At 42.4% G+C, this 17,649-nt stretch overlaps 1 protein-coding gene across 1 annotated transcript in view; it reads left to right on the top strand.

The window, feature by feature from the left end:
- The window catches only part of LOC311072168 (stonustoxin subunit alpha-like), an 80,817-nt gene that overhangs the window by 55,565 nt on the left and 7,603 nt on the right, over positions 1-17,649 (top strand). The window contains exons 4-5 of the mRNA XM_084096957.1: positions 7,465-7,557; positions 10,451-12,175. Coding sequence (XP_083953083.1) covers positions 7,465-7,557; positions 10,451-12,175 — 1,818 coding nt within the window. The remainder of the gene's footprint in view (positions 1-7,464; positions 7,558-10,450; positions 12,176-17,649) is intronic.

Below are 17,649 nucleotides of genomic sequence, written 5' to 3'. Positions count from 1 at the left end.
TGGTGGTGCACCATCTTGCTGGAAAAACTCAGGGAACGTGCCAGCTTCAGTGCATAAAGAGGGAAACACATCATCATGTAGCAATTTTAAATATCCAGTGGCCTTGAGGTTTCCTTTGGGGTCATCTGAAGGCAATTGTCTATGGTGTGAAGATACGAGATGTGCAGCACCTGAAACTACGGATACTGGATGCCTGTGCTGGCATTTCTCCTGCGGTGTTGCTATCAGTGTGTGAAGAGTGGGAGAACAGGGTTGCATTGACAATCCAACACAATGGGCAGCACATTGAACACATTTTATAAGTGGTCAGAAACTTGTAAATAACTCATGAACGAGTAAAGTTACGTTGAAACCAAGCACACCATTGTTTTTCTTGTGACATTACCAATAAGTTTGATGTGTCACATGGCCCTCTTCCTATTGAAAAAACAAAAGTTGTATCCAAGATGGCCGACTTCTAAATGGCCACCATGGTCACCACCCATCTTGAGGAGTTTGCCCCCTCACATATACTAATGTGCCACAAACAGGACTTTAATATCACCAACCATTCCCATGTTATTACGGTGAATCCATATAAATGGCCCACCCTGTACATTGTTAAAAGCGCTATATAAATGAAGATGACTTGACTTGACTTGACTTGGCCTCATAGGCCAGAGCGATAGCATCTATAATCCAATGGGCAAGGCACTGCTTGGTGACTGTGTTACTAAAGCAGACCAGAAAACAAGACAGGGGTAGCTGCATGTTGGAGCAATGGGCGTGCAGAAAGGAGGTGTGCTTTGGAAGTGTAAATTGCTACAACAGAAACTAACCCTGCCGCACACTTTGGTCGACAGCTTTCGCGACCGATAATAAAGACCCTTCTATGCGCACCTACCATTTGGCATGCCCCAACCTTTCATAATGCTCATTACTCCAACCTGCAGATATCCACACTTGCAATAAAACTGGGAGAATGTACGCCACTGGCCCGAAATAAATCCTAAGAGCCTGGATTGGTTATAGTAGATGCAGCCTCTCTATTGCTATGGCAATTCATGCGGCAAAGGGAAGTACGACCGGGTGGCTGGTTACAGGTGGTGTGCAAAATAGCTCTGATCATACCTGGGGCAAAGTCTACTGACAGGGCCTCTTTTGAGCAATGTCAATGCAAAGAGTAGAGCCACCTTAAAAGTGAGAAGCCTCTCTGAGGCTGACTCTAAGGGCTCAAATGGAGCCTCTAATAAAAAAACAAAACTTTCCAGGACCACAGAAAGATCCTACAAAGGAACTCTGCAATTTTAGGTCATACAATTTTCTTGTGGTGGGAGCTCTGGAAGTCAAAAGTGTCTCAACATCCTCAGTTGAGAGATCAGACAAGACCCAAAGTTTCCAAATCTTCAGCCAGAAAGTAAATTGCCCTCTGGAAGAGCAGATTGGTTTCTGCCAAAAGCATGAACTGCTGTGCCTGCCTGAATAGGAGGTGCAAGCACAGCTCGCTCTGGTGATTGATGTAAGAGACTCTATTGTAAGATGCTTTGGATAAAAGCGTCTTTTAAATGTGTACATGCAAATAAAGCATTTTATATGATATAATTATACTGACCTGAAGGTCGAAAGTTTAATTCTGTATTTCCTATGACCATTTTCTTTGCCATGCCATGTGCTTGCTATGGCTTCAGTGCTTGCTTGACCCCATATTGCTGCTTGCATCTTTATTTTAAAATGGATTTCTTCAGTATTAACTCTTTCCCTGCCATTGACGGAAATTTCCATCATTTGTGACAAAACACTTCCCTGCCATTGACGGAAATTTCCGGCATTTCATGTTTTCACTGTTTTACGGTAGGGGGCACTATTACGCATCTTCTGAAAGAGTAAAGAATCTCCTGATCAAAACACAGGTGAAAAAGAAGCGGAAACATTCATTCATCAACATTAAACATACTCTTCCTGCTCAGCTACTGTTCGGACGCTCTTGCTTACTGCTCCGCGCTTTGCTCTATCGCTTTTACATTTTATCTCCTATTTTTTTTATATTTTATTTCCTTTATTTTATTTCCTTTTTTCACCTAATTTTAACTTCAGCAAATCAGCACAGTGCTTAGACGACAAAGTTTGGATTACTACAAAAACGCAGAATTCTTTTACCCGACCAGCTTACATTCCGGGAAAGGAAAACACAACTGCCTCAAGGATAAGAGAAAATGCCTCTTCTGGAATCTTCTTGCTGCACCAACTGCCACAGACTTTTACAAAGGATTGTAGTTCTTGAAACAAAGTTACTTACAGGACCACCAAACCAGACGGAGCGCACAACAGAGCTTCGTCATGGACACCCTCAGCATACCGGTGAGTCCCATGAAACTAGTGCTCCTCGACAGGTAGAGAAACAAGCCGATCGACTTACTAATCGATGGCACAAACAGGGAGCGAGACCCAAAGGCACTCGAGACATCAGATTGTCACGAGCATCACATATTGCCGCAGTAGCATCCTCTACCCCAGATACAGCTCTGACAAGGATTGCAAACACTGGTCTCCTACCACCACCTATACATCTTGAGAACAGATTTGAAGTGCTAATGAATGTAAATGAGGAATCCCCAAATGTGATGAATGTGATCGAACACAGACTGAATGGGCCAGTAGCTAACACTGATGCTAACTGGCGCTCAAGGTCGAGCAGACAGCGGCACTCAGCTCAGAGCGCAGCCGAGCCCAGGACTCTGATAGTGGGGGACTCCATAATCAGAAACATTAGCAGCAGGGATACAACTACATGCTGCCTTCCACAAGCAACAACTTCTGATATAAACAGGGAACTTCAGAACATTCTGATGAAACATAAGACTGCAAATCGACTCATCATTCATGTGGGGAAGAATGATATTCATAAAAAGCAGTCAGAACTCCTTAAGAAGGATTTCAATGAACTTTTTGAAACACTTAAAAGACTGAAAGTTCAAACATTCATCAGTGGACCATTCCCATCAAGAGGAACAAACAGGTTTTCACGGTTGCTTGGGCTTAATACATGGCTGCAAAAAACCTGCAATATAAAAGGAGTGAACTTCATTGACAATTTCAATCTTTTCTGGAGTCAGAGACAACTTTTTCATCGGGATGGCCATCACCCAAACAAACTTGGTTCAAGAGTGTTAAAGGACAATATCTACTTCTCCCTCAATCATCCTTCTGCAGTGTGTGCCAATCCACTCAATCTGAACAGCATACACACATCTGGACACAGTATTAATGACCACAGGACTTCACTTCAGCAGCAAAATGGACATGATAACACCACTCCGCCACAACAACCTCTGCTCACGGACACAATCTCAGCTGAGCTCTGCCAACAGAGCTCACCACAGACAGACATATCAGAACTGCTTGAAGATTCAACACCCAAGGACGACTTCCTGGAAAACAGTCAGGGAAGCCAGGACAGCATATCACAACCTCCGATAACACCAGAGCAACAGCCCCTTTCACCAGACACTTTCTCCCTCTCCCCAGCATCAGCATCGCCACTACTGTGCTTCTCACAGAAAATGGAAGAACTAGTGCATGCTGGAACCAGACTATCCCACTCTTTTGCTGCGAGCCCCCAGATACCAACCAAAAAAAGACAGGCACCATTACCACCCAAGCCTGCGGGCCCAGCTCGCCCTCCCCCTCCTCCTGTGAGAGCTCTTCGGCCTCTGCCACAACGCCAGGGCCCACACCCTCCTCCATCTGCTCGAGGTGAACCAAAAACAACTGATACCAGCTCTCAGTGATATGTGTCGGGTCCCCGTTTTGATAACAGTAACTTTCTCAAATGTTTACAGAACGGGAACCCAGTGTGCCTGTATCTTCCTCTATTGCTGTTCTATTACAAGATAGAAAGTCTAAGGCCTTCAATAGCCGTACAGCAAACCTAACTAATCTGGTGCCTCTTACACGTCAAACTAATATTGCTGTGGGGGAAAAGTAAGACTGTTAAGTTAGCACTCCTTAACATCCGCTCACTTAAAAATAAATCACTTCTAGTCAACGACTTAATAACCACAAACAATCTGGATTTTATGCTTCTAAATGAAACCTGGCTAGAAGACAGCTGCAGTGCAACAATCCTCAATGAAGGAGCCCCTCCTAACTTTACTTTTATGAGTGTCTGCAGAGCTGTTAAGAGAGGTGGGGGTCTAGCTGCTCTTTTTAAAGATATCTATCAATGTAAGCAAATATCATTTGGGAATTACTTGTCTTTTGAATATCTGGGTATTGTGTTAAAAGGTGCTCCACGCATTTTACTTATCATTATTTACAGGCCTCCAAAATGCTCTCCAGCCTTTGCTGAGGACTTTACAGAACTGTTATCAACAATTACCTCAGAGTTTGACTGTTTTGCCATTGCTGGAGATTTTAACATCCACATAGATAATGCAGAAACCAATATGGCAAAAGAAATCAATACTGTTTTAAAAACTTTTGATCTGACTCAGCATGTACATGGACCCACACACAATCGTGGACACACTCTAGATTTACTCATCAGTAAGGGTCTAAACATTTCATCGATTGTTATTAAGGATGTAGCACTGTCTGATCATTTCTGTATTTTCTTTGATATATTGATCTCTCCTGCCACTGAAGCTAGATCTATGTCTGTCAAGAAGAGATGCTTAAATGAGAACACTAGTGTACTATTTATGAAGGCTATATCCTTAACACCAAGCATATCTGCAGACTCTGTTGATTTTCTCCTTGATTCCTTTAACTCAAAAGTTAAAACTGTAATTGATGATATTGCTCCTGTGAAAGTCAGGAAGAAGAGTGGCAGACTAAAAGCACCTTGGAGAAACTCAACAGCAGTGCAAAATATGAAAAGACAATGCAGAAAAGTAGAGCGCATGTGGCGGAAGACAAAACTTGTAGTCCATTATAACATCTACAAAGACTGCATCCATGCTTTTAATATGGAACTAGGCAAAGCTAGACAGACTTTCTTCTCAAATATTATAAACAGTAATTTAAACAACACACGCACTCTTTTTGCTACTGTAGAGAGACTGACAAACCCCCCAAGCCAGATTCCCAGTGAAATGCTCTCAGACAACAAGTGCAGTGAGTTTGCCTCTTACTTCTCTGAGAAAATCAATAATATCAGAAAGGTGATCCGCACATCCTTGAGTTGCCCTGAGGTTAGACAGACCATCAAACCACCTGAGAAAGTAGTTACTATGTCTGACTTCAAAGAAATTGATGGCAAAATTTTGGAAGAAACCGTACAGCACCTTAAAACATCAACCTGCGCTCTTGACACACTTCCCACATTATTTTTCAAAAGTGTGTTAAACAGTTTAGAAGCAGATCTTCTAGAAGTGGTAAATGCCTCACTTCTCTCTGGGAGTTTTCCAAACTCCCTGAAAACTGCAGTTGTCAAGCCCCTCCTGAAAAAGAACAATCTGGATAAGACCATATTAAGCAACTATAGGCCGATCTCAAATCTTCCTTTCATAGGCAAGATCGTTGAAAAAGTTGTCTTCAATCAGCTGAACAAATTCTTATGCTCAAATGGATACTTTGACAATTTTCAATCTGGTTTCCGACCGCACCACAGCACAGAGACAGTGCTCATAAAGATAATAAACGATATTCGCTTAAATACTGATTCAGGCAAATTATCAGTGCTGGTACTACTCGACCTCAGTGCTGCATTTGATACTGTCGATCATAACATACTTCTTGACAGGCTGGAAAACTGGGTGGGGCTTTCTGGGATAGTCCTAAAATGGTTCAGGTCATACTTAGATGGGAGAGGTTATTATGTGAGTATAGGAGATCATAAGTCTGAGTGGACATCCATGACATGCGGAGTCCCTCAAGGCTCAATTCTTGCGCCACTCCTGTTCAACCTGTATATGCTCCCAATGAGCCAAATAATGAGAAAGAACCAAATTGCTTACCACAGCTATGCAGACGACACACAGATCTACTTAGCCCTATCGCCTAACGATTACAGCCCCATTGATTCCCTGTGCCAATGCATCGATGAAGTCAACAGTTGGATGTGTCAAAACTTTCTTCAGTTAAACAAAGACAAAACTGAAGTCATTGCATTTGGAAACAAAGATGAAGTTCTCAAGGTGAACGCATACCTTCACTCTAGGGGTCAAACAACTAAAAATCAAGTCAGGAATCTTGGTGTGACACTAGAGTCAGACCTTAGTTTCAGTAGTCATGTCAAAGCAATAACTAAATCAGCATACTATCATCTGAAAAATATTGCAAGAATTAGATGCTTTGTTTCCAGACAAGACTTAGAGAAACTTGTGCATGCTTTCATCACCAGCAGGGTGGATTATTGTAATGGACTCCTCACTGGCCTTCCCAAAAAAACCATAAGACAGTTGCAGCTCATACAGAACGCTGCCGCCAGGATTCTGAGCAGAACCAGAAAATATGAACATATCACACCAGTCCTCAGGTCTTTACACTGGCTCCCAGTTAAATTTAGGATTGATTTTAAAGTATTATTACTGGTATATAAATCATTTAATGGCCTAGGACCTCAATACATTTCCGATATGCTCACAGAATATAAACCCAACAGATCACTCAGATCATTAGGATCATATCAGCTAGAAATACCAAGGGTTCACTCTAAGCATGGCGAGTCCGCTTTTAGCTATTATGCCAGCCGCAGCTGGAACCAGCTTCCAGAGGAGATCAGACGTGCTCCTACAGTAGTCACATTCAAATCCAGACTAAAAACACATCTGTTTAACTATGCATTTAATGAATGAGCACTGTGCCAATGTTCGTCCGACTGTTTGTACTGTACTGTATTTTATTTTTTATTTTTTTCTAAACTGTTTTAATTATTCTTATTTCTTTTTATTTTAATTTCTTCTATGTAAAGCACTTTGAATTGCCACTGTGTATGAAATGTGCTATATAAATAAACTTGCCTTGCCTTGCCTTGCCTTGCCTTAAACATCACATTAATCAAACTGCCTAATGTTACCGAATGAAAAGTCGACCCAGGACAAGCTATAGGACTGTGCAAGCTTTGAGGGTGTTGACTCAATCTACTCTATCCATCTATGTTTTGATCATCGTTCTGATTTAGATATAGATGCAGTAGTCTTTGACAAAAACGTGATTTTTTCAGCTTTTTGCTCATTGTTGCTTTTTTTTAACTTAAAAAGGAAATGCATAAAGCTAGAATACAACCTTTTTGTTTTTTAAAGCAGAGGGTGTGCTCTTTATTTTGAAATTTTGCATGTTTGAGATATTCACATAACAAAATACTTTGGGGGTCATGAACATTTTGTGAAAATGATTAAAAATGCTGGCAGTGGCTAGCAAATTTTTCAAAAATGCTGGCGGGTAAAGAGTTAAACAGTATTCATTACCATCAGATATAATTTTGTTAATATATTATAAATATTCTAAGTATAAATGATACCTTTTATTTGTTATTTACTGCAGCCCTGGCATCACAGCCCATTGAAGTGGCAGCTCTAGGAAGACCTCTGTATCCTGGTATGCTGTATGACTGCCGCAAGGATACCTTCATTCCAGGTGCTTTACAAACCTAAAATATATAAATGAATAAAAGTTTATTTTCCCCTCTTCATCAAATATTGCATCACTAATTACCAATCCTTGTTTTTAACAACACTATAAAACCTGCATGTTTCTTCAACAGTACATCACTTCCTCGTACATCTATCTATAAATTACAGCAACGTCTGTCTGTCTGTCTGTGTGTGTGTGTGTGTGTGTGTGTGTGTGTGTGTGTGTGTGTGTGTTATTCCCATATCTCTCGATCCGTTAGTCCGATGGATTTCAAACTTGACAGGTGTCTTGCTACGGGCACGAGTGCAGTGCCAAGTTTGACGTTGTTTGGATTAGACATGCAAAAGATATCGTTAATATATATCGGTTAATATACATCCAGCCACAGCCTTACCACAGCTGAAGTGAAATAAATGCAATATTTGCCAAATACACAGATGTTTCAGAGTTGTAAAGTTCAACATAAGCTACTATCAATGAAGTGGAGTCTACATTTTTTAATCAGTTTTACTTTGATAAACATGACACAATATAACATTGCAACTACATGAAAAGAGTGTTTACTGTTATAAAAAAACTGATTTGTGAGCTTTAGAGGAACTAAAGGTGTTTGAATAAACACGAAACACACGTGATCATTGTCATGCGGTGTATTCTGTCCTAGATGCGCGTTCCATCTACGCAACACTGACAGATAGCTAACAGGAGTCAGAAAAGGGCAGACGCAGTATTAAAGTTGAAAGTTTTACTGTTTTGTTCTTTCCTCTTCTTTCTCTTTTTTGTAAAACTGAAATATACAAAGATTACAAATGTCTTGTTACAAAATATTCTCAAAATAAACACAAATGAATTTCCGCTGTTTACAAATATTCTCTGAGCACATATCAAAAGGCTACAATCAGCTCTTCTTAGTGTAATTATAAACAAATTGCCATCACTGTTGAATAGTTCGTTTTTAAACTCAAACTAATGAATTACAAATATATATACACGTTCATGCAAACACTGAAAAAAGATAAACTTACAGGCAAAGCCTTTCCGAGGCACAAAAACGTAAAGAAAACAGAGAGATGACTTGTTGGCCCACCGCATGGAAAGAAACTGGAACACAGCGGCTATTTCCTGGTTAACCTCTAACCCAAGAGTCACATGACCTAAACCAACCACTAAGAAAACGGTTCACAATAATCAATTTCTTTGTTATAACACCAAACTGCCACAAGATGGTGCTAACAAATAAAAAACAAATATGTGCCATGACACGGTGAATCCGGCCAATCGTGGAACAGCTGTGTCATCATCAGCCCTCGTGCAGCCGCTCTTGAGAAGCTGCGCTGTCTGAGTTCTCCGGCTACTCTCGAATCGCTCTCGCGGTACTTTGATGGCACACGTCACAGTCACGTGGTGTCGGCGCTGTATCAGGTTGGATAAAATTTCTTACTGGCATGCACTGCTTCAAGTCAGCCGCCGATCGGTCTGCGCAGAGCTGCATGAAGTCGAACAAGCCTACTGAGTGAGCACAGCTGGCCACTCCCCCTCTCACACACACACTGAGTGAGCACAGCTGGCCGCTCCCCCTCTCACACACACACTGAGTGAGCACAGCTGGCCACTCCCCCTCTCACACACACACTGAGTGAGCACAGTTGGCCCCACCCCCTCTCACACTGCACACTGAGTGAGCACAGCTGGCCACTCCCCCTCTCACACTGACACTTAATGAGCACAGCTGGCCACTCCCCCTCTCACACACACACTGATTGAGCACAGTTGGCCCCACCCCCTCTCACACTGCACACTGAGTGAGCACAGCTGGCCACTCCCCCTCTCACACTGACACTTAATGAGCACAGCTGGCCACTCCCCCTCTCACACACACACTGAGTGAGCACAGCTGGCCCCTCCCCCTCTGACACACACACTGAGTGAGCACAGCTGGCCACTCCCCCTCTCACACACACACTGAGTGAGCACAGCTGGCCCCTCCCACTCTCACACTGACACTGAGTGAGCACAGCTGGCCACTCCCTCTCTGACACACACACTGAGTGAGCACAGCTGGTCACTCCCCCTCTCACACACACACTGAGTGAGCACATCTGGCCCCTCCCCCTCTCACACACACACTGAGTGAGCACAGCTGGCCACTCCCCCTCTCACACTGCACACTGAGTGAGCACAGCTGGCCCCTCCCCCTCTCACACTGCACACTGAGTGAGCACAGCTGGCCACTCCCCCTCTCACACTGCACACTGAGTGAGCACAGCTGGCCCCTCCCCCTCTCACACTGCACACTGAGTGATCACAGCTGGCCACTCCCCCTCTCACACACACACACACAGTGAGCACAGCTGGCCACTCCCCCTCTCACACTGCACACTGAGTGAGCACAGCTGGCCCCTCCCCCTCTCACACTGCACACTGAGTGAGCACAGCTGGCCACTCCCCCTCTCACACACACACACACACACACACACACACACAGTGAGCACAGCTGGCCACTCCCCCTCTCTCACACACACTGAGTGAGCACAGCTGGCCCCTCCCCCTCTCACACTGCACACTGAGTGAGCACAGCTGGCCCCTCCCCCTCTCACACACACACTGAGTGAGCACAGCTGGCCACTCCCCCTCTCACACTGCACACTGAGTGAGCACAGCTGGCCACTCCACCTCTCACACACACACACACAGTGAGCACAGCTGGCCACTCCCCCTCTCACACTGCACACTGAGTGAGCACAGCCCAGGACCAGAGACAGAAAGGGTTGAAGAAAGCAGCGGAGCTTAAGCAGTTACTCAAACACAGCAAACCAACAATTACTAAAAACACACAAAAACTGATTTTGCACGGGCATTTTGTACTAGTAACTCTAAAAGTAATTTCTCATTTCAGGTGTCACTCTGTGGGATAAGAAATCATTGAGAGAAGATTTGGACAGTCGTCCACAGTCCAGGACAGATGTGAAGTTCAGTAGCTCCGACTCTCTCTCTAGTAAGTCCAGTCTCCTGGATGTAAGTGCTTCTCTGAAGGCCAGCTTCTTGGCACGGCTGGTGGAGGTGGGAGGATCTGCCAAGTTCCTGCGTGACACCAAATCCTCAAACCAACAGTCCAGAGTTACAATGTATTACAGTGAAACCTCTAGATTCGAACAGCTCACTATGACTCAGTTGGGTCAGATCACCTACCCTCAGGTCTTTGACCAGAAAACTGCAACTCATGTGGTCACAGGTGTACTATACGGAGCTCAGGCCTTCATGGTGTTTGATCGGACATTTTCAGAAGAGGAAGACAAGCAGGAGATTGAGGGAGACCTGAATATCATAGTCAAGAATATTCCTCAATTTTCCATTGAGGGACACGGAGCTGTAAATATGACAAATGCTCAAAAGAAAGTGGCTGAGAATATTGCCTGCACATTTCATGGTGACGTCCATCTTGAGCAGAACCCCACCACTTATATAAAGGCCATAGAGGTGTACAAGAAGCTCCCCACTATACTGAAGGAGAATCCACATAATGCAGTTCCAATAAAAGTCTGGCTCTATCCTCTTTCTCTACTGGATACAAAAGCAGCTAAGTTGGAGAGAGAAATTAGCACAAGTCTGGTTTCCAACACTGAAGATATAGTAGAGGGGCTGGGAGAAGTAGAGAGGACATGCAACGACCTCTCCAGAAAAACACGGGTAAATATTTTCAAAGACATCAAAGAGAGGCTCCGTTTATTTCAGGGCTCTCTTAGCACTTACAAAACGGTGCTCCTGAAAGAAGTGGCCAATGTCTTGCCTGCTATACGGGGAGGAGAGAAGGAGCAAAATTCATTGGAAGACATCCTGAAGATCCACAAGAGCTCCCCCTTTACTGCTGACATGCTTAACCAGTGGTTAGATTATGCAAAGGCTGAACTTAACCTCTTGAGTTTTCAAACCAAGATGCTGGAGGGAATCAATACTGAAGACTCAAACCATCTCAACATCATCCTCCTTGATCCTAATATTGATGTTGTGGTGTGCTTGACCTTCACATCTCTGAAGTATGAGGACCCGTATCTTTCAGCCATGAAGAAGTTTCTGGAATCTGACGAGTTTAAAGAGCTAGATGAGGGAATGAAACACAATTCTAGCACATTATCATCTGTCAGAAAGGGGTTCACCGATCCTGATATCATCTCAAAGATGAGAGAGAAGTTATCTCTTTTCAGAAGTTTTTCAGAGGCTAATAAAGATGAAAAGAGATATCGATTCATTATTTCTGCCATCTCCGATCCCTCCAGTCCTGGCTCCTCTATCTATCTGTATGAATCAGGGAAGCTGACAGACACACAGTTCCAGCCCGTGTCGAAGCCTCCTCCACCAGAAGTGATGAAGGTCCTGGAGCGCGGTGTGATCCTGAAACTGCAGAAGTCCCCAACTGGAAAAACTGTGCAGTTCAGAGTGGAGTACCAGCAGGTGAAAGCAGATTCTGGTGCTGAGGAACAGTGGATTATCATAAACACAGCTGAGGAAGTCTTTACTCTGACTGGATTGGAGTCTGGAAAGCAGTACTCGATCCGCTACAGGATAGTGGGTAAAGTGGGAGTGAGTGAAGCCAGTGACACTATCGGCCCCATACCGTCTTCAGGTAAGTGTTATATGCACTTTTTTTTGCATTAATCTTTATCTTTTAAAAAAATATATATTTTGCTTCATTCACAGACAATGTTTGCATTGACAACCATATTTCCTAACACGTGTGGCTATAATTAAATGTGTAACATGTTGTAAAGTATTTCCCACTTGACTGTATATATGAACGCATTATTTCCTTTGTTCATGTTGTTACAAATAGTCCTTAAAGACGCGGAGTTATATTATGTATTTGATGTCTAATGTAGGCTACTATACTTAATCATATGACATTCACAATAAACAATACAAAGCCAAAAACAAGTGACGTGTACATTTAATTTGGGAGTCACACTTATTCTCTTTGCGGTCAAAAGTGAAAAGTGAAACAGGTCGGCGTTGCTCCTTTCGCTGTCCCGGGCCCTGGCGACGAGTTTGAGTGCGAGGTTTCCGAAGATTTTGGACAGCTGCTCGTGGCTGTATGTCTGGGCTGGATCATGGGACTCGAACTGGCTCAGGTCTGTGTCCCGTTGCTCTTGGCTCGAGCGATGTGGGTCCTGGGGCAGCACGGTCTTTGTTATGTCTCTCAGCCATGCCTCAAGGTCGTCCCAGCGGACTGCAGGACAGGGTGAGCTCGACATCTCGGCTTACTGTTGGCGAGAGAAGCACAGCACACACAAAAAGAGACAAAATGCAAGTTTGTTTTAGGGTCAAATGAGCTATACTCATACGGGCTAGGCCGTTTATGAGAATTTCGGGGCTAACTGATGCCGACAGTTAGCGGAGCCAATTTCGTGGGTATGGCTAAACCCACAATAGAGATTTTGACAGGCGGTAGCCTGGGGGTCGTCTATGACGCCCGCTTGGATTGTTTACTCTATTATTCAGCTTTCCTGGGGTCTCTCTTAGGTTCTGTATGTACGTGAAATGAGAGAAACAAATCACAACAGAATAGAGAAAGACAAAGTTAGAGGTAGGGAAGAAAAAGGGAAACACAACACAAGGAAGTGAATTGGTCTGCAATGAAATGTCACAAACAATAACACGGAGAGTGTTATATAGTAAAGTAAAAAAAAAAAATTAAAGAGGCCTAAGCCTATTAATACTGCTAGAGTTATCGGGACAGGACCTCGAAAGAAGGTGTGTCTTAGAGAGAAAAAGGTGGGCCCAAACACTTAAAATACACCAGGAGGAATATCTAGTATTCTGTGGTTCATAATAAGTGGATGGGTTCTATCAAATTTTAGTTACCTGGGGTGAATAGAGGTCATCCAGGTGGAAACCAGTGATGACGTCTCAATCACCACAGTGCACTGACTGAGTCCTGCCCATAGATACACAATAAGGGATTAAGAGGTTGGACTGAATTAAGGCTTTCTGGTTTCATCAAATTGGGTAAATATGTATGCAGGAGTCAGAGGCAAAGGCTTTACTAAAATAGTGATACAACAAAAAGGAAATTATGATAACTGATGGTGATTTATCAGAATAACCCCCCCCCCCCCCCCCCCCCCCTTTTGGAGAGACTGGAGAAGAGAGGGAAGAGGAAAAAGAAAATTATCAATGAAATAAAATGTGAATAACAACACAGGCTTGAGACGCAGGCAGAGGAATAGGCCCCGGCAGTGGATTTGTGCCACAAGGGTGAGGGCGTATGTCCTCTCAGTGGTCGACCTGGTGGATTAGACACAATTTTAAATCAAAATTCAAACTAGTTTGAATTGAAATTCAACTAAGCGTTCAAGGAGAGGTCCAAAATAATAAAAATAAGGAAGGAAAGAAAATTAGAATGATAACAGTGAAGTATCAATAATAATTAAAACTGAAATTCAGAATGACTTCCTATAATCCTTACAATAACACTGAAGTTATTAGTATTGATTATAAAAATAATCAAACGAAAAGGTTAGCAATGAGACCCTTCAATGCAGGCTGGGACTATCAATGAACTGAGTGAATCAAGTCTAAGCTTTAATTCGGAAAAGTTTTTTTTTCTTAAAGTGTGACAATCAAAAACAGAAAAGAGAATTGTCTAACTCCAAATAATATCAGCATAAGCTAAGCTTTGAATGCAGGTAAGTATTTGAGAGTTCGACCGTTCATTCTATGATCGGGGAAAAGAAGAGAAAATGAATGCAGAGAGAGAAAAAGAAATTGAAAGCAGGTATTATCTTATAACGCCACGAGATGGCGTAGTTGCGCTCGCGCAGGCTGACGTCAGTGGGAGGCGACGCTCACGCAGGATGACGTCGGTGGGGGGCGTGTAATTTGAGCACTGCCACACCTCTAGAGGCTGCCCTCTAGTGTCGGTGCATGATTCAGCAATTTAGACAGCAGATTTTTTTATCTGTGGAAATCACGAGTATTTCGCACTCTGTTGCATGCGGAAAAATTACACGAGTTTCATAACATGTGACTAATAGGAATTACACATCTATTAAATTACACATTATATATGAAACGGTTTACAATAAAAACAGGAATTAGGACTTCTGTTTTATAGAAACTGTGAGCAAACAGGGATTAAACATCTATTTACTTAAACTGTGAGTACACAGGGATTAAAACATCTGTGATTACTACAGCTGTGAACAGGTATTATTCTTCTGTTCCAGCTGTGAACAGGAATTATCTTCTGTTCAATTATTAGAAACTGTGAGCAAACAGGGATTAAAACATCTATTTACTTAAGCTGTGAGCACGACAGGCATCAAAACAGCTATGAGCAGGAATTATGCCTCTGCTCATCTCCCATAAACATTAATCAAAATAGCACTTTATGATAATGCATTAGGTGTACAAAATTGGATCGCGACGCCAATTTCTGACCAGGAGTTTATCGTTAACGTATCATAAGGCCTACTACGACTGAAACTGACGCACTGCTCAGATCAGATTTACGTCTTCGTCCTAAAAAAAGATCCTTCGTCTTCATTTAGTCGGTTTAAATCATATTACATGTACAGAGACAATTGTAATATCATGAACTGCAGATTTTTACAGAGCTGAGCTGGCTTTGTGCCTATACCATCAGCTGGGTGAGTTCGCCTTAGCGACTTACTCACAATTCAAAACGCGCGTATAGCTTACAATTATTAAACCAATAATACACATTCAACTGAAACTGAATTTTGCCCACCAAAATAAAGTTTGAAACTGCCTTTGGATTTTCCACCAAACATGTAACGAATACGACTCTGGGTAAATATGAATTAGCTCAAGAATATGGGGAATCTTGGGAATATTAATATTTATGACTCATGGTCATAATTCATAAGTCGCATGTACATTTATTTTATCAATTATCGAGATTACCTCGTTCTGTAACTGGTCTGACCAACATTTAATTCGTCCAGCGAGTAGATGTAAGGTCAGTACAGTTAAGGAGGGGTATTCACAAACTTTACTAAAGTTTAGGTCCTGGCCACGAACATTAAACTTTATTGAGTTTATTAATTAAAACTACTGAATGTAGTCTAATATCGAGCTTGTAGCTTAAGATCTTTTGTTTCAGTGACTTTAGAATGGTGGGCTTTCAAATACAGAGACAGTGAAAAGTATTTATGAATTTTAATAAATGCAAAACTAGAGATTATATGAGCTACGAATATAAACGTACGTAAAAATGCAAACAATAAAACAAACACACATTTAACCAAACAAGAAAATACGTGATCAGGATAACATGAAATGAAAGAAAGAAAGAAAGGCAGAGAAGGGGAAAATAATAATTACATACAGAAAACCTAAATTCACGAGACAACCTGGAAAGCAGTTTTATCAACTCAATATACTTGCGATTTTGTCTTTTGTTCGGGTGATGCTGAAACTGGCAGGACAGCGCGGATGGTGTCCTGTTTCTGTTGCGTCTTCAGGTGCCGCGAAGTTTAAAGGCTCACTGGATGTACATTATCGAGAAAGTTCGTCTTCCGTGCGGAAGAGGCTAGAAATCTTGGTTTCTAAAAGACGGCAGGCTTTTACATGACGCGGGCCATGTGTCCCAGAGGCCGAGGCGAGGGCCTGTCCAACCGGAGCAGCGCTGCACGTGGAGAAGGAGGAGGTCAAGCAGGATCGATGAGAGAAGAGCGAGGTCGAAGAAGGAAGAGAAAGTGATGAGGGGGTTTCTGCCTTTTAACAAACATCTGTTTACGCCTTCTCTTGGAACGACAGCGAATCAGATTGTCTTTTCTGACGCGGGAAAATTCTCTTTGTGTGAAGAAGAAAACGCCTACTTTCACCATATGTCTTATGAGAGAAAGAATTCATATTTCTTCTTAAGATTGTACACCTGGAACAATACATCTTACAATACAGTGTTACTATGTGCGGGACTGGTTGAATTAAAACAGGACGGTCAGACAGATACCAAGAATTACAGGTAGATATTGGACACACATAACATTATGTTCATATGCCTCATTACACACAAATAAAACTTGATTAAAACACACAATAAAATGGTCAGTATTTCCGTTATGGTATGTGAAGACACTTGAGAAACACAGGAATACATATCAAACATTTGAAGAGTTTTCTCTGAAATGTTCCATGTATGTTAAGGTTTTGGAATGTTGGTTTTACAAGAGGAACTGGATGAGATGCCGTCTTGAGGTCATAAAAGTTTATGACCAGGTTCGAGTTACAAGACACTATGGAGTGATTTTCTTTCAATGAATCTTCGGAATTAAAGATTTTACTCTAGCAAACCACACCTCAATTATAAATTTGTAATGAATGGTAAAATGAAATTTTACTATGTGGAAGTCCATATATGGCAATGTGCTTCAGTTGCATCTCGTGGTGGGTTTCTGGTTGAAAGTCCACGAGTGTGTGTGTGTGTGTGTGTGTGTGTGTGTGTGTCTTCTGGAATGCCAGGAGGCTGTAAAAGTTGGGGAGAAGGTCGGTGCTGGCAAATTGGTCCTCGTGGGGCAATTATTAACCAGCAAGGACAAAGACGATGTGTTTCTTTTTATCACATGATCCGCTAATTTGAAAAGCAGATGCCATTGTCGCTACAACAGTTTTATTTGATCAAATTTGTAAAATGTAAAATTGTATTTTGAGAGGATTTGATTGTAATTATTCATGTTTATGCAATAATTATGGTCCATTTTTGCCATTGACAATAATTTAAAAACATTATATTTTTTCAATTAATGCAGTATTGACTTTGTACACCGACGCATGTATCATTCCTATTTTGCACCCGCGCAAAGCGCGCTTTTCCCTCCACAGAATCACGTCGCTAAACTAGGGAATGAACTTGCACTCCCTGGGCGGTTCAGCGCAAAAAAGGAGGCGTGTTCCGGCGCAAACGTTCCTTCATGCAATTTTGCAGGTTTAGAAAACAATTGCGCCACTAACCAGGAAAAAATTGTTTAAAGTCAGTGGCGCGTTGCGCATGTTATTCATGTGCTATTTTAAGGAGCATGCTTGGCCATAATCAATGTAGCGTGTGCACAACGTGCATACACTTTGATTCTCTCATCT

This window comes from Abramis brama (genome assembly GCF_963993115.1).
Source record: "Abramis brama genome assembly, chromosome: 21".
Taxonomy (NCBI): domain Eukaryota; kingdom Metazoa; phylum Chordata; class Actinopteri; order Cypriniformes; family Leuciscidae; genus Abramis; species Abramis brama.
This window is presented reverse-complemented; position numbering and strand designations above follow the sequence as displayed.